General features: G+C 35.9%; 2 protein-coding genes across 2 annotated transcripts; one reads left to right on the top strand and one right to left on the bottom strand.

The window, feature by feature from the left end:
- Window positions 1-4,833: 4,833 nt before the first annotated feature.
- Window positions 4,834-6,986, top strand: LOC132096940 (ankyrin repeat domain-containing protein 34B). The gene is made up of 2 exons (XM_059502625.1): window positions 4,834-5,590; window positions 6,511-6,986. The coding sequence occupies exons 1-2, from the start codon at window positions 4,834-4,836 to the stop codon at window positions 6,984-6,986; spliced, it is 1,233 nt and encodes a 410-aa protein (XP_059358608.1).
- A 1,212-nt stretch (window positions 6,987-8,198) lies between these two features.
- Window positions 8,199-12,926, bottom strand: LOC132095950 (zinc finger protein with KRAB and SCAN domains 8-like). The gene is made up of 5 exons (XM_059501043.1): window positions 12,520-12,926; window positions 11,271-11,371; window positions 11,122-11,191; window positions 10,881-10,964; window positions 8,199-9,098 (listed from the first exon to the last, which is right to left on the bottom strand). The coding sequence occupies exons 1-5, from the start codon at window positions 12,752-12,754 to the stop codon at window positions 8,596-8,598; spliced, it is 993 nt and encodes a 330-aa protein (XP_059357026.1). The 5' UTR covers window positions 12,755-12,926; the 3' UTR covers window positions 8,199-8,595.
- Between the last annotated feature and the right edge of the window lie 1,637 nt (window positions 12,927-14,563).

Genomic DNA, 14,563 nt, shown 5'->3' with positions numbered 1-14,563 from the left:
TTCTGATGTAATGGGATCTGTATATTTAACAGCTGTGGCAGAGAATGAAATGTTTTCTTTAAAAGACAGAGAATGGAATGGTTATGGATTCCTATTTTATGCTCTTAAAATAATATGCTGATGTTGTTGATGTATAAATATGTCCTGCATGTGCTTATGCCTCTATGAAGGTGAAGGCCTGAGGAAACTGGAGTGAGTGTCAGAAGTCTGCAAGCTTATCACATGATTAAATAAACTCTAGTGGGACAACTGTCAGCTGAAAGTCAGGCCATTATGAGTGGAACTAATCAAATTGTTATTGGTTGTTTTAAACATGTCCATCAGGTATAAATATGTATTTTCTGGTCAAGGACTTTCTCTGCGGTCTGAAGCGAATCCTGGCTGGACAGGACTAAACCTCATTTATGTACCTCCACCAGTGTCTCAGCAATGGATGCTCTGCAGTGAATGGGTGCCGTCAGAATGGGAGCTGATAAAAACATCACAATAATCCACAGCACTATAATCCATAATAACTCTTCCTCCAGTGAAAAAGTACATCTGCTGTTGTCTCTCACATATTTGTTTAGAGCCGTTTAAACGCTGCTTGATCTGTGCAGATTTCTCTCCTGATTCAGACCAGAACACTTTTTCACTGGAGGAAGTGTTATTATGGATTATAGACTCTATGTGTTTGAGTTAAAATCATCTTAATGCTGGATGTGTTTCAGTTTTTGTCTTCTCCAGATGTTCACTGATGGACTGGAGTGCTGTGGATTATTGTGATGTTTTTATCAGCTGACGGCACCCATTCACTGCAGAGCATCCATTGATGAGACACTGATGCAATGCTACATTTCTACAAACCTGATGAAGAAAAAAACTCATCCTATATTTGGATGGTAGAGTAATTTTACATTTTTGGCTGAACTATTCCCTTAAATTTGTTTGAAAATATCTATGATCGCTGACCAATAAAGAACGGTACTCTTCAGTGTGAGTGTCTGAAGTTCAGTATGAGGGGCCGTGCAAGACTTAATTCATTCTGGCACTCTTACATGCTTACATTCTCCTTTCACATACATATATTCTTGCTTTCACACACTTACATTCTCCTTTCAGATACATATATTTTTTTCTTTCACACACTTTCATTCTTCTTACACATGCATACATTTCTACTCTTACACACACTTACATTCTCCTTACAAATACATATATTTTTGCTTTCAAACTCATACATTCTCCTTATACATATATGTCTACTCTCACACACATACATTCTCCTTTCACATACATATACACACATACATATATAGATGTATGTAAGAGAAGAATGTATGTATGTGCGAGAGAGAGAGTATAGTGGAAACGGAAGGCGTTTAGTTGAAACGGAAGGAGTATAGTGGAAACGGAAGTCAGGTTAGGCGCGATCAGGTTCACCGTGACAGGTCTTGATCAGCATGGCTGAGGTAGATGAGGAAGCCGCAGATGTATTTCAGCAAGCTATCTGGGTTTTAAAAAATAAATAAATATTATTATTGTGAAAAGGTTACATGGCCTCGTCCTTTGAGCGAGTTGTGATTGAGGACGCGAGCTCAGCCTCAGTCGTGTTGCCAGATAGATCTATTATAAGCGTCCAAGGTTTTTATTTTTTTTATTTAATTTAGGAAGTGAATAAAGTGGTAGGTTGCAAGTTAGGGACAGCGATATCTTTATATTATTTAAATAACTGAAGACTCATTGCGGTTTATTTATTTTTAGATTTTCATTTACTTATTTTTTTTTTTTAATTGCAGCTCTGCGTGCAGCAATAACTCAGTGCTAGAATAGTGATCTATAAGCGCCACCTGCTGTCAGAGATTGAATTAGCATTTTCATCAGAATCAGAAAGAGCTTTATTGCCAAGTGTTTACACACAGAAGAAATTTCATCAGGAGCTTCCAGTACAGAAATTACAAACATAGTGCAGACACACATATAATTAAGGAAATAAAACTAATGTTTGCTCAAGGTTAGTTTGGCCAGTAACAGAGCAAAATAAACATTTAATAAATGTAAAAAAAAAAAACATTGGCAACGAGAATGGGAATCGGCTCATTTGATTGTAAAATAAATAAAATCCTGATCAGTGCATCCTTAACTGGAATAGTTAGGACTACCTGAAAGACCTGAAAAAGCATGGTTTATTTCAGTTTTATCTTTGAACTATTGTACCTATTTGTGCAAAGTGGTTATTATTTATTACAATACAAAACAATTAGTCTTATTGATTGATTTTATTGATTGTGGCAAGTCCTGTAAAAATTTTGCCAAGGCAAGTAAAGAAAAAATTAAACCACTGGCCGAAGTGGACCAGTAGAAAATGTCTTTAGCGTTAAGCCCTGTTAATACGATCAAAATCAGTGTCTTAGAACTTGTACACAGATCTGTAGAACACGTAGGTTACATAATGATTTGTTAAAAATAAAAACTTAAAATATGTACTTGAAAAGAAAACAGGATGACTTTAAAAGAAAATAGCATAACTGTAAAATTGTGAGGAAGAGCTGAGCAGGTCTTGCTCATGTATTTCCTGGTCTGAGAGTGACTTCCTGCTTATACAGGAAGTAATGGATACCAAAAAAGGTAGAAATATATATATATGTAAAAGGAGAATGCATGTGTGTGAAAGCAAAAAAAAAAATTATGTATGTGTAAGGAGAATTTATGTGTGTAAAGCAAGAATATATGTATTTGAAAGTAGAATGTAAGTGTGTGAGAGTAAAATGTATGTATGTGAAAGGAGAATATATGTGTGTGAGAGTAGAAATGTATGTATGTAAATGGAGAATGTATGTGTGTGAGAGTGCCAGAATGAATTATGGCTTGTATGGCCCCCCATAGTTCAGTCTGATATGTGTGTTCATCCACACACACACACACACACACACACATTCATCTGTTCGCTGGGTTTCTCTCTTCACTTCAGCAGCGGCTCCAGATCAAGGTGCAGCTCGTTTCGGAGGATCGTCTTAGCCAAATCTGCAGGTACATTACATTATAATTAATATAATAAACTATTACATATACGTGCATTTAGGGACACACAATGTGCTAAAAAGTAGCAACGATTCTCAAGCAAATAAGGGATTGGAAAAAAATATTCTTTGTCACGACCTGTTTAGGACAGTAAAGACTTAAACTAATGCGCAACGTGGATGAGAATGTGTACAAACTATATTAATCAGCAATTACATAAATTCTCCCAGTAAAATATTTGCATGTTGTGCATGTTCAATAAAACTGACAAAGATTATTGGAAGTGATCATAAACTCAAATCTGTCCATCCAGGAGCGTCAGAAGCCACTTTCAAGCTCTGTCCTGTTTTAAAATAGAGAGCACACCTATAGAGATGAAGGCATTTCAAAGCTGCCATCTGATGCTTTTGTTGTGCAGCCCTATGACATTTCAGTCAGAGATCATTTAACCCTTACAACACTGCTGCTATTCATATGTGTTTCCATTTGTGTCTGATGAGCAGTAAAATGTTTAATATGTGCTGGGATAATAAAAAACATAGTCAAATTAAACATTATTTTTTAACAACGTTAGCAAATGAAAATATATGGAAGGCCATTTCCACCAGATAAGATTTGTGTTGTTGTTGTTTTAGGGTTTTTTTTTGCCGTTGTAAAAAAAACGTCTAAATGATGATATATTCAATTATGAGATAAAAGGAAATTATTGCATATTAAGTCATAAATATGACAAGAAATCAACTGTCAACATTAAGTCATAATTTGTCATAATAAAGTCCTAACTGACTCAATTATGAGATAAAAGGTTGAAATGATTACATATCACATCATTTTTACTTTCTTATAATTATGAATTTTACTAATAATTATGAATTTATCACAATTTTGACATTTTTATCATAATGTATTTTTATTTCAATTTTTACAATTGACATCCTCATAATTTCATATTTTTGTCATTTATGACATTATGACTTATTTTTGACACCTTTTCATAATTTTGACATTTCGCTCTAATCATTTTCAGTTTTTGTGTGATAACTATTTTACAATGTGTCATAAGCTTGACTTTTGATTTCTTATTCTAATGTTTACCTTTTACTCTCATGATCTCAAATTAGAGATGTAAATTCAGAAAAAGGTCCGAATTACGCCAAACTTGCAATTATCTCAATTTCAACTTTATAAATACCATAATTTTGACTATCTCATAATACTGACTTTATACTCACTTCTTATGTCAGTTATACAATTTTTGTCAGAAATTTGACTTTTTAATATACATTTGTATTTATCTCAAAGATCTGACTTCGAGTCACAATTTAGACATTGTTTCTCAAACATTTTTAACGTTTTATATCAATTATGACATTGTTATCTCATTTTGACATTGCCATAATTTTGATATTTTCTCATAATTCTGATTTATGTCACGATTTAGCTTTTTACTCTAATTTATGGTTCACATACTTTCTGTCAATTATATAAAATTTTATATTTTTTGACGTTTTGTCATAATATCGACATTTTAATATCAAAATGACTTTATCTCATAGTTCTGACTTGATCGTTCTCATATTATTAACTTTTCTCAAATATGAAATTATGAGATTCAGTTTCCCCTTTGAACTTTATAAATATCAGAATTCATAATTGAAACTTTTTCCCCTGATGATTTAGATTTTTTTCAGTTAATGATTTTTTTTCATCATATGACATTTGATGTTTTACATCATAATACCCAAACTCTCATAATTTAAATGTTTTATGTCTTAATCTAAGCTTCCACTGGTTTAAGCTGAATTGACTGACTTTGCTTTCATTGACCCAGTCATGACAGAGTCACCAGATTGCCCGCTGGATGGCAGTCCGCTCATCAGCGCCGCTCGGCTGGGCAAACTGCGCTTGGTTCGTCTTCTGGTGGAGGGAGGAGCGCAGGTCAACGAGAGAAACCAGCGAGGAGAGACGCCTCTGCTGACCGCCTGCCGAGCTCTGCGGGGCGATCAGTGCGGATCCAGCATGCTCAGACTCATCCAGTATCTCCTTCACAACCAGGCCGACCCCAATATCCAGGACAAGACGGGCCGCACGGCTCTGATGTACGCCTGTATGGAGCGTGCCGGGCCGGATGTGGCGTTGGCTCTGACCGCGGCGGGCGCAGATCCCAGCACAGAGGACTACGCCGGAGGCTCGGCCCTCGTTTACGCCATCAATGCCCACGATCAGGACACACTTACAGTGCTGCTGGACGCCTGCAAAGCCCAGGGACGAGACATCATCATTATATCCACCGATCTGAGCTGCGACCCGCATGTCCCTCCGTCGCCCGACAGCTCGCCCGTCTCCTGCATGTCGCCCTCGGACATCGAGCTCAAGACCAGCTCTCCCAACTCTGAGGGCGAGAACATTTTTAACTTTCGAGGAGGCGGTGAGGTTTCTCCTGAACTTTCGAGGAGCGAGACTCGCTGTCGGCAGGGTTTGCGCTCGGAGCCTTGGCTGGCCATCCAAAACCTGGGCAATCTCAGCCAGCGCTGCGAGAAAAACACAGAAGAGGAGGAGAACCGAGAGCACGGGTGTTCTCTTCCCACCTGTGAGTTACTCAAATAGATTTCTTCTTTGGGTCACATCTTGAACCAGTCAACTCAAGTGTAGCTACTGCAAGTGGTGACTAAATGCATTTTTAAAATACAAAGATAGCCCCCGGTTTCACAGACTAAACGTCCAAAATGCGTATTTGAGTCATCTTAACTAAAAAATATCTTGCTCTGACATTTCTTGAAATATGTCAGTGACATCTGTAGCATTTCCTTCTAAGGCATTTTTATAAAAGCTGCTTAAATGTCTTAATTTGTGTTCCTGTAGCTCAAGTGGTAGAGCATTGGGTTAACAAGCACAAGATTGTGAGTTCGATTCCCCGGGAACACATGATAGGTAAAATTGTTAGCCTGAATGCACTGTAAGTCGCTTAAGCGTCTGCTAAATGCATAAATTTTAATTTTAAAGTGAAATTTAATTTTAATTTAAATTTTCATTGAACTACGGTCTAATCCTGGTTTAAGATAAGCCCTGTCTGTGAAACCGGGCCAGAATGTTAAAAGCGCATATTAGTCTAAAAATAGCACAGCTGAGTACATTTAGATGATCTAATGTTTATCTTAAGGAGTGAAGAATCATTTTTAGTATAGGGTTATTAAGTACAAAATTAGTGTGCAAAAATAGAGCATTTTTGTTTTCTAGGCTTTATGGTACCCCAATCTCAGAAAAATATGAAAATAAAAACAAATTGAGAGAGAGAAACTAAAAGGAGTGGCAACTTTAAAGCCATGTCCATAGCAGATAACCCTAATTTTCTACCTTCTAGATGGGATGCTACTTTCAAAAGACGATATTAAGTACACAATTACAGTATATTATGGAAGTGCACTTTTTTTTTTTACCTGGGAGGCTAGTGCAAGTGGCATTTGGTACAGAGTTTGTTCAACGTTAACCAATCCTGTTCCCTAAAAACAGATTTGAAGTTTAAATCGGAATCAGAGCAGCTCCAAAGCAGAAGAAACACGCTTCCAGATCTTCTTCAGCCGCCGGTCCTTAAACTCACACCGTCCAGATCCGACACTCACTTGCACCGGGATCCCTGCGCTCTGAGGTTCCCTTCCATCTACAGGAGCAGTTCTCTGCTGCTGGCTCCTCCTGACGGGCTTCACGAGCACCACACGGCGAACAGAAAGAAGACAAGAGAGCAGACGAGAGCTCAGGGTGGATGCTTGCCTCCTCTTCCTGGTGTTTCTGTGAGGAACGTGTGCAGAGATCCAATCCCAGCCTCGGCTCCTGTCCGACGGGAAGCTCACGGTCCATCGAACCGTCACTCGGTTCAACTCGAGCAAATGACGAGGAAGGAAAGCTCGGAGATGCTCTCCTGTTGTGAAATGTCTTCTAATAAAACCGAGACTATTACATTATACCAGTCAAAGATTTTCGAACAGTAAGATGTTTGTATGTTTTTAAAGAAGTCTCTTCTGTTCACCAAGCCTGCATTTATTTGTACAACAAAACAGTAAAATTTTAAATATTTTTGCTATTTAAAATAACTATTTTCTGTTTGATTTTATTTTCAAATGTAATTTTTTTCTGTTTTCAAAGCTACATTTTTAGCATCTTTACTCCACAGTCACATGATCCGTTAGAAATCATTCTAATATTCAGATTTGCTGATTAAGAAACATTTATAATAATTATTATTGTTATTATGTTGAAAAAAACAGAGTATATTTTTTTCAGGTCTTTGTGTTTTAACTTCTCAGCTTTTGTTCATAAAGCCACCAAACAACTTGGACAATTACAGAACCTGATTAAGTCTGTATCAAGAAGAAAAATGAATTAAAGTATAATATTATTTAAAATAATTGGTTTTATTACTGGATGGTTGTTGTTTAAAAAAGGCATGTTGCGGGTTATAGCACGGCAAACACTCAAGACCTTTAAAGGGTTAATTCATCTAAACATTAAAATTAGGCTGTTTTACTCACCCCGGGTGTAAATGACTTTCCTCTTTCAGATGAATCCAGTCGGAGTTACAGGTGCATCTCAATAAATTAGAAAAGTCTTGGAAAAGTTCATTTATTTCAGTAATTCAAGTCAAATTGTGAAACTCTTGTATTAAATAAATTCAGTGCACACAGACTGGAGTAGTTGAAGTCTTTGGTTCTTTTAATTCTGATGATTTTGGCTCACATTTAACAAAGACCCAAGTGTTTTTAGTGAACTGTTGGGCTTCTGGGAAGTATGTTCTTTTATTGTACATGTACTCAATACTTGGTAGGGGCTTCTCTTGCTTTAATTACTGCCTCAATTCGTATTATTTGATTTGATTTATTTAAATTATTTCCCCTCATTGAAAATTACATTAAGACACTAGAGGACTTTATCCTTCATATCCATCAGAAAGTCATGGATTTTTATTGTAAAATAGCAAAATGGTGCTCCCATAATAAATAATCCACACAAACAAAAAATACAGCATAGCACAGGTTTTACAGGTTATAAAAAATTAAAAATGTAGTGCTGTCAAACGATTAATTGCGATTAATCGCATCTAAAATAAGTTTTTGTTAGCATATGTGTGTGTATATATAAATATATATATATATATATATATACACACACATGCATGTGTTTGTATGTATATATTTGTATGTCACTCACTCACTCACTCACTTTAAGAAAAAGTTTGTTTATATATTAAATATATACAATACATTTTGTATGTAAAATGTAAATATATATTTAAAATATACACTGTATGTGTTTTATATATACATATAATAAATATACACAACACACACACATAAAATGTAAACAAAACTTTTTTTTTGGATGCAATTAATCGCGATTAATCGTTTGACAGCACTAGTTTATATATAAAGGTAATGCATTTTCTGTATCAGACAATGTTTAACAAATAGATTAAAAAAGGATATAAAAGTATTCAGTTGACCAGCTACTCAAAAATGGCAGTATATAAAACTCAAAGCCATGTTATTTGATAATTTATCATACAAAATATGTGTGGAATGTCACACAGAGTCGATTGATGAGTCACCAGTATGCATACGCCTCTTCTTCGGTGTGGCTGCGCTGGTGCAGCTTGAGAGAGTTTAAGTGTGAGTAGGACTTGCCGCACTCCTCGCAGCTGTAGGGTTTCTCTCCGGTGTGCGAGCGCTGGTGTGAGATCAGGTGTGAGTTACAGTAGAAGCCCTTGCCGCACTGTGGACAGGTGTAGGGTCTCTCTCCGGTGTGGATGCGCTGGTGGATCTTCAGGTAGAAGCGTGTGGTGAAGGTCTTTCCGCACTGAGGACAGCGAGAGCTCCTCTCCGCCGCTGAAGGATTCACACGCAGCGGGATCTCCTCCGGTCTGTACGCGTCCTCCATGTGATGCTGTGCGCTCGGATCCAGTCGACGGTTCTCGTATGGCTCGCCTGATTCCAGAGGAGACACGTCCAGACTCTGGGTTTCGGCGTTCATGGGATATTCCTCAGAAACGGGTGAATTCCACAATCCACTTGGCTTTATTTTACTCGCCAGGATGAAATCACTGCCTGCTGATTGAAGTACAGAGAGCGGAGGGTGAGGACAATGCACCTATTATGTGCAATAAAAGGTAGAGACTTGAGACTTGGTGGGATGGTAGTACTCACACTACCTACAACATGACAAAGGCTCGGCACAATCGGCACATTATGCATTTAAGACTCAGTGAATATTTAGTTATCATTTAAAAAACCTTTACTCACAGAGATTAGGCTAGGTCTACATGTTTTTGTGGAGGAAAATGATTGAATCCACTGTAGATGTCTTCAGCGCGTTCCTGCGCTCACTGACGGTGCGTCATTATTCATTCATTATTCTCATTATAAACATGGTCAAAACTTTTCCACACCTCAGACTTTGCTTTAGTTGCTGGTGCAACCAAAACGTAATCACCAGAGGCAAGCCTCCGTTACACCTACTCAGCACCTTTTCGCATCTTTCTCGCGCTAATCGAAAAACACATCACATGACCGCTCGGTTACCTCGCAAACCGGAGCGCGAGCCTGAGCCAAGCCTGTCTAATAAGATATAAATTAAGCCCGAATCCGACCGAACCCGTCGGGTCCCATCGGGTTCAGGCAAAGATCTTTTTCAGGAATTTTGGATTACTTTTTTAGAATCTACTTTTCAAACTAGTCCTAGGTTTTTCACCCGAACCCCAATAATCACTGTATCACAGCTAGATTTATAAATTAATTTATTTAACCCTCTGGTGTTGTTCAGTGATTTTTTTGTGGAAAACTATTATTATTATTTATTTATAATTTTTTTTTTTTTTTTACTTCACTGGAACAGTAAAAAACTTGGTAAATGTTTTGGTACTTACTATGTGACACACACAAAATAAATATATATATTTAAAAAATTTATATATATACACACACACACACATGATTCGATGAGATAAAATGGTCCAGAAAAAAACAGTAACGTTTGTATTGTTCACGGTCAAAAATAAAAAATGATTACAATTGAAATGAATGGAAGCGAATTTATCTAGTGGAAACATTTGGTACTGCGCTCAAACAAAACCTTACTGAAAGCTCATTTTTTGCTATATCAACCTCAAATTTGAAACACATCTGGTTTAAATTTACAGCCTTGATTTTCTTGCAGTTTTAGAGTAAAACATATTTTGGAAAATATATTTAATATAATTTTTTTTTATAAATAAATAATTAATTGTATTATTATTTTTGTGTGCATTTCGTAAAAATAAAGATAAACTTCTATAAAAAAATGTTTAGTTTCAGTTCATTTTTTTTTCACTTTTTAATTTTTTATAAAGAGACCAAGTTTAAGTCTGCACTCCAAACCTTTCAAGAATTATGACAGTTCTAGTTGGAAATTACACTTTCAGGTCTATTCTCCAAAAAATAATGGTCAACATGTAATAAATGGCGTGTTCCATAAATATTATTTAGCATCATAATGAAACCTAAAAATATAAAATATAAAATTAAAGGACATTCAAGTCATTGAAATAATAATAATAATAAAAAATCTGTCATTTTTGACCACATTAACAACACCAGAGGGTTAAAAACAGAACCACAATTTGTTCAATATATCAATGATGAATAAAAAAAGAAAGAAGCAATTTTATGTTCTGTTTTACCCACTACTGTACCTAAACCAGTTCTACCAAACCTCATTTTTAGCGTTACACCCCAACTTTACAATAATTCAGCATGCCATATACATACTGTGCACTAAATCTGATGCTTCATAGAGCTGCTAAAAAAGTCCCTAATTCTAAAGACTAGTTAGTTAGACTAGTACTGATCTCTCACCCTCTCTAGCTGGTTCTGTTGTTCCTGCACTGAACCTGTCCTGGTCCTCCACCTCTGGACCAAACGGGCAAAGAGCAGGAGATACTACAATAAAGACAGTGTGGAATCATTCAAACAAGTATAAAACAACGGAGAATGTAGATTATTGTATTATATTTGACAACGTAAAAAAGTGAATACATGGTAGCTCTATCAATATTTTTAAAAGCATGGTTATTTTAAGAATGTGCATGTGTTTTACTCGGTCCGCTGTCCCACTGTTTGTCCTCCATGTGCTCTTCTTTGATCTGAATGGATTTGATTCCATCTTCCTGCGTTTGAGAATGACAAGAAATCAAGACAAAGTGTAACAAATATTGACGAAGAATCTAATAATGAAGCAATCCTTACATTTAGTGCAAATGTCTGTGCTGAAGAATCGTCTGTGTGCGTCTCTGTCTGTGTTCCTCCATCATGATTTTCATTGGACTTTACAAGGTTGAGGTTCACTTCTCATCAGAAAAAGAAATGGTGGGAAAAAGCATGAAACACAACAGTAACAATGCATGCATCTGTATGGATTGAACGCTCAAAACAAAACTGCCATCATTTACTCAGCCTCATGTTATGAATTTAGCAATATTGAATAATATTCTTAATATACAATGACGGGTTTATTAGAGACAACTTTATTAGAAAATATCTATAAAATTAGGTACTGCGCTTAAACAAAACCTCACTGAAAACAATTTTTTTTTTTTAAATATCAAAACTTCTATAACTTTTGTTTTTCACTTCAGCAATAATCTGCCAAGGTTTTTTTTTTTAATTTTAAAGAGACAAACTAAATATATATAAAACTTTATTGCCCAAAAACTGTCCATGAGACATGTTAGAAAGAGTGTAAATTATTTGTGATTAACAACTAATTATCTAACTATCAAATGACTGCATGATTGCATGTTAAATACCTTCGGAATATTGCATGAAAGAAGGAAAATCATATGGTTTGGGAATTGCATGATAAATGAAACGATGACAGAATCATCTTTTTTTAGGTGCACGAGTAAATCATCCCTATTGGTAATTTGATACTTATGTTTTAAGTACTATCTAAACAAGACTTTAAATATAGAGCACAAGCCATCTTCTAGACAGCTTTCATTCACTTTCATTGGATGTTGTGAGAAATCTTCTGGATGTTGCATGAAAGAAAGAAAATATCCCAGTAAGTAATAATAACACCACCAGTATGCATCAGTCTGATACTTATGTTGATATGTTTTTGCAAGAGTACTAAGCACTTAAATTTGCAGCACAAGTAATCGTATGAATGGGATTTGATTTTAGCGAAGCCCATGTCGTGTTGCGTTAAATTCGGAAAGCATTCAGGCGTGAAATTCCGCGAGCACAAGCGGAAGTGTACAAACTCAAGCCAGCGCGCGCGTAACAATGGTTTTAGGGATGAGAAACAACGTTTTAAGAGGAAAACATCCGAAAATGCATCTTTTCACCATCACTGGTTAGACTAGTTTGATGTGGCGTTGTGTGACAGGTTAAAGGGGCGTGGCTAGCACGCGTCAGCAGCGATAGGAAGTTGTTTCATCGTAAACGCAAGTTATTCAATCGCGATTAAAGATGAAAGAGCGCAGCGTCGCACCTCTCTGTCCGCTGCTGTGCACTTGTATTCCCACGGAGCGCAGGTTTGCTTGGCTCTGTCGCGCTGATCGCAGCTCGCTCTCGGTGAACTGGAGCTTCACCAGCAGGGTCTCGACCTCCATCTGGCGGCGCGTCATCTCCTGCTCCACCGCGCGACTCATCTCCAGCAGCGCGCATTGGGCGAAGCGCTCGAGGATCGACGCCAGCTGCGCGTGGATGTCGCCCGATGCGGACATTCTCGTCGCTTAAATGGCGAATAAATCTGTTGAATTCGTGATTTAGGTGCTGATCGTTTGGCGGAGAGTCTCGCGTGCGATCCGGTGATCCGAGCGCGCATCAATAGTGTTTACACAAACCTCACAAAACACTCGGCCAGTTCCTAGTCAAGTACGTCACCGTTTGAAGGACCAATAGATTTTGGGCTGTTGTTTTTTAAATACCGTAAGTGTTAGTTTATCAGCGCCCCAAATAAAATATAAACCCGAATACACTTGCCTAAATCACGGGTTTGTTTTTAGCGTGAACATAAAGAAAAGTTGTAATTTTACATAGTGATATCCAACATTATTATTTCTTTAAGACGTTTTAGTTAGAGTAAATGTTACGTATTTTCTCGTGGTACCAAACTGGGACATCAATTTGTAGAAAGATGACGAAAACTTTACATGATTTATTTTTGATTTACAAGACAACGTTGTTATTTTACAATATGCATTTCGTGGATAAACATTTTATAAATGGCTCTTGACAGTTTGGGATGCTCAAAACTGAAATATCTTTATTTATGCCAAACAAGTTACATGAACTTGTGTGTGTGTGTGTGTGTCTGCTGTTAAAAGTGGTAAAAAAATAAAACAAAAGCAAGACAAAAGAAACATTAGGTTAAATATTCAAAGTAATTTACTTTTTATCACGGACCAACCAAATAGTAGTCTAGAAAAAAATATAATTATCCAAAAAATTGAATTTAAGAATTATTTAATCAGAATAATAAATAGATGAACAATGTACTGAATTCAAGATTTTGAGTTGTGATAAATAAAAATAATATGAAATGCCTTTATTCTGACATTAGTTTTTGTAGTTATTTACATAGCTTGTTCCAAAAAGTGGTAACACATTAACAAAATATTATTATTTTTATTATTAGAGACAGGTTTATAGGTTCACTTTCTTTTATTAATAATAATAATAATAAATAGTTTTATAGCACTGGTGATACTGTACTCCCTAAAATATGATTTAAATACCATATCTCAAAACCCAATGATTTATTTCTGTTTATTCAAAACAAATTATATTGTTAACGTAGTTATTCTGCATGAATAGTTTTGCAGGCTTCCTTTTATAATATGGCTGAATAAAGTCAAAAACCCTAAGACCTCCATCACTTACATTATTTCTTAGAGCCTGCTTTTGATTTTATTTTTTCTGTACTAAATTATATAATCGTTTATGTAGCAATGAACATAATGAAGTTGGACAGTCCATTGCAGAAAAGAGATAACGCTTTAGTTTATTGTCCGATTCTCACTATTAACTAGTTATTAACATGCATACTGGCTGTTTATTAGTACTTATAAAGCATGTGACTTATTCTGCATGACCATATTTTAGATCCCTTAAAAAAAGTGTACACCATATACACACAGAGATATTTATAATGAAAATAAAATTTTATTAAAATGAAATGCATTGAATGTTCTGAATGTATACAGAGATTAAAATACATAAAACGTCATATACAGATTGTTTTACTGTCCTTATAAAGCAGATGTGTTCGGCTTCTTATGCATTTGTTCCTGAGGTTTTGAATGCATTAGGATATGCAATGCAACACAATCATTTAAGCAGTAAATCAGTCTGAAAATGAATGTGTTGGTTTAAAAACTAGTTTATATTTATAGAGTGGCTGATCTGTAAACAACCATTTTATTTTGTATGAATATTAAGATATAAATGATACAAATATTTTTATATGATTTGAGATGCACTTCTCCCAATATACTGCCGTTCAATAGTTTGGTATGAGTTAGACTTGTAAT

The sequence above is a fragment of the Carassius carassius genome, chromosome 20 (genome assembly GCF_963082965.1).
Source record: "Carassius carassius chromosome 20, fCarCar2.1, whole genome shotgun sequence".
NCBI classification, from domain to species: domain Eukaryota; kingdom Metazoa; phylum Chordata; class Actinopteri; order Cypriniformes; family Cyprinidae; genus Carassius; species Carassius carassius.
This window is presented reverse-complemented; position numbering and strand designations above follow the sequence as displayed.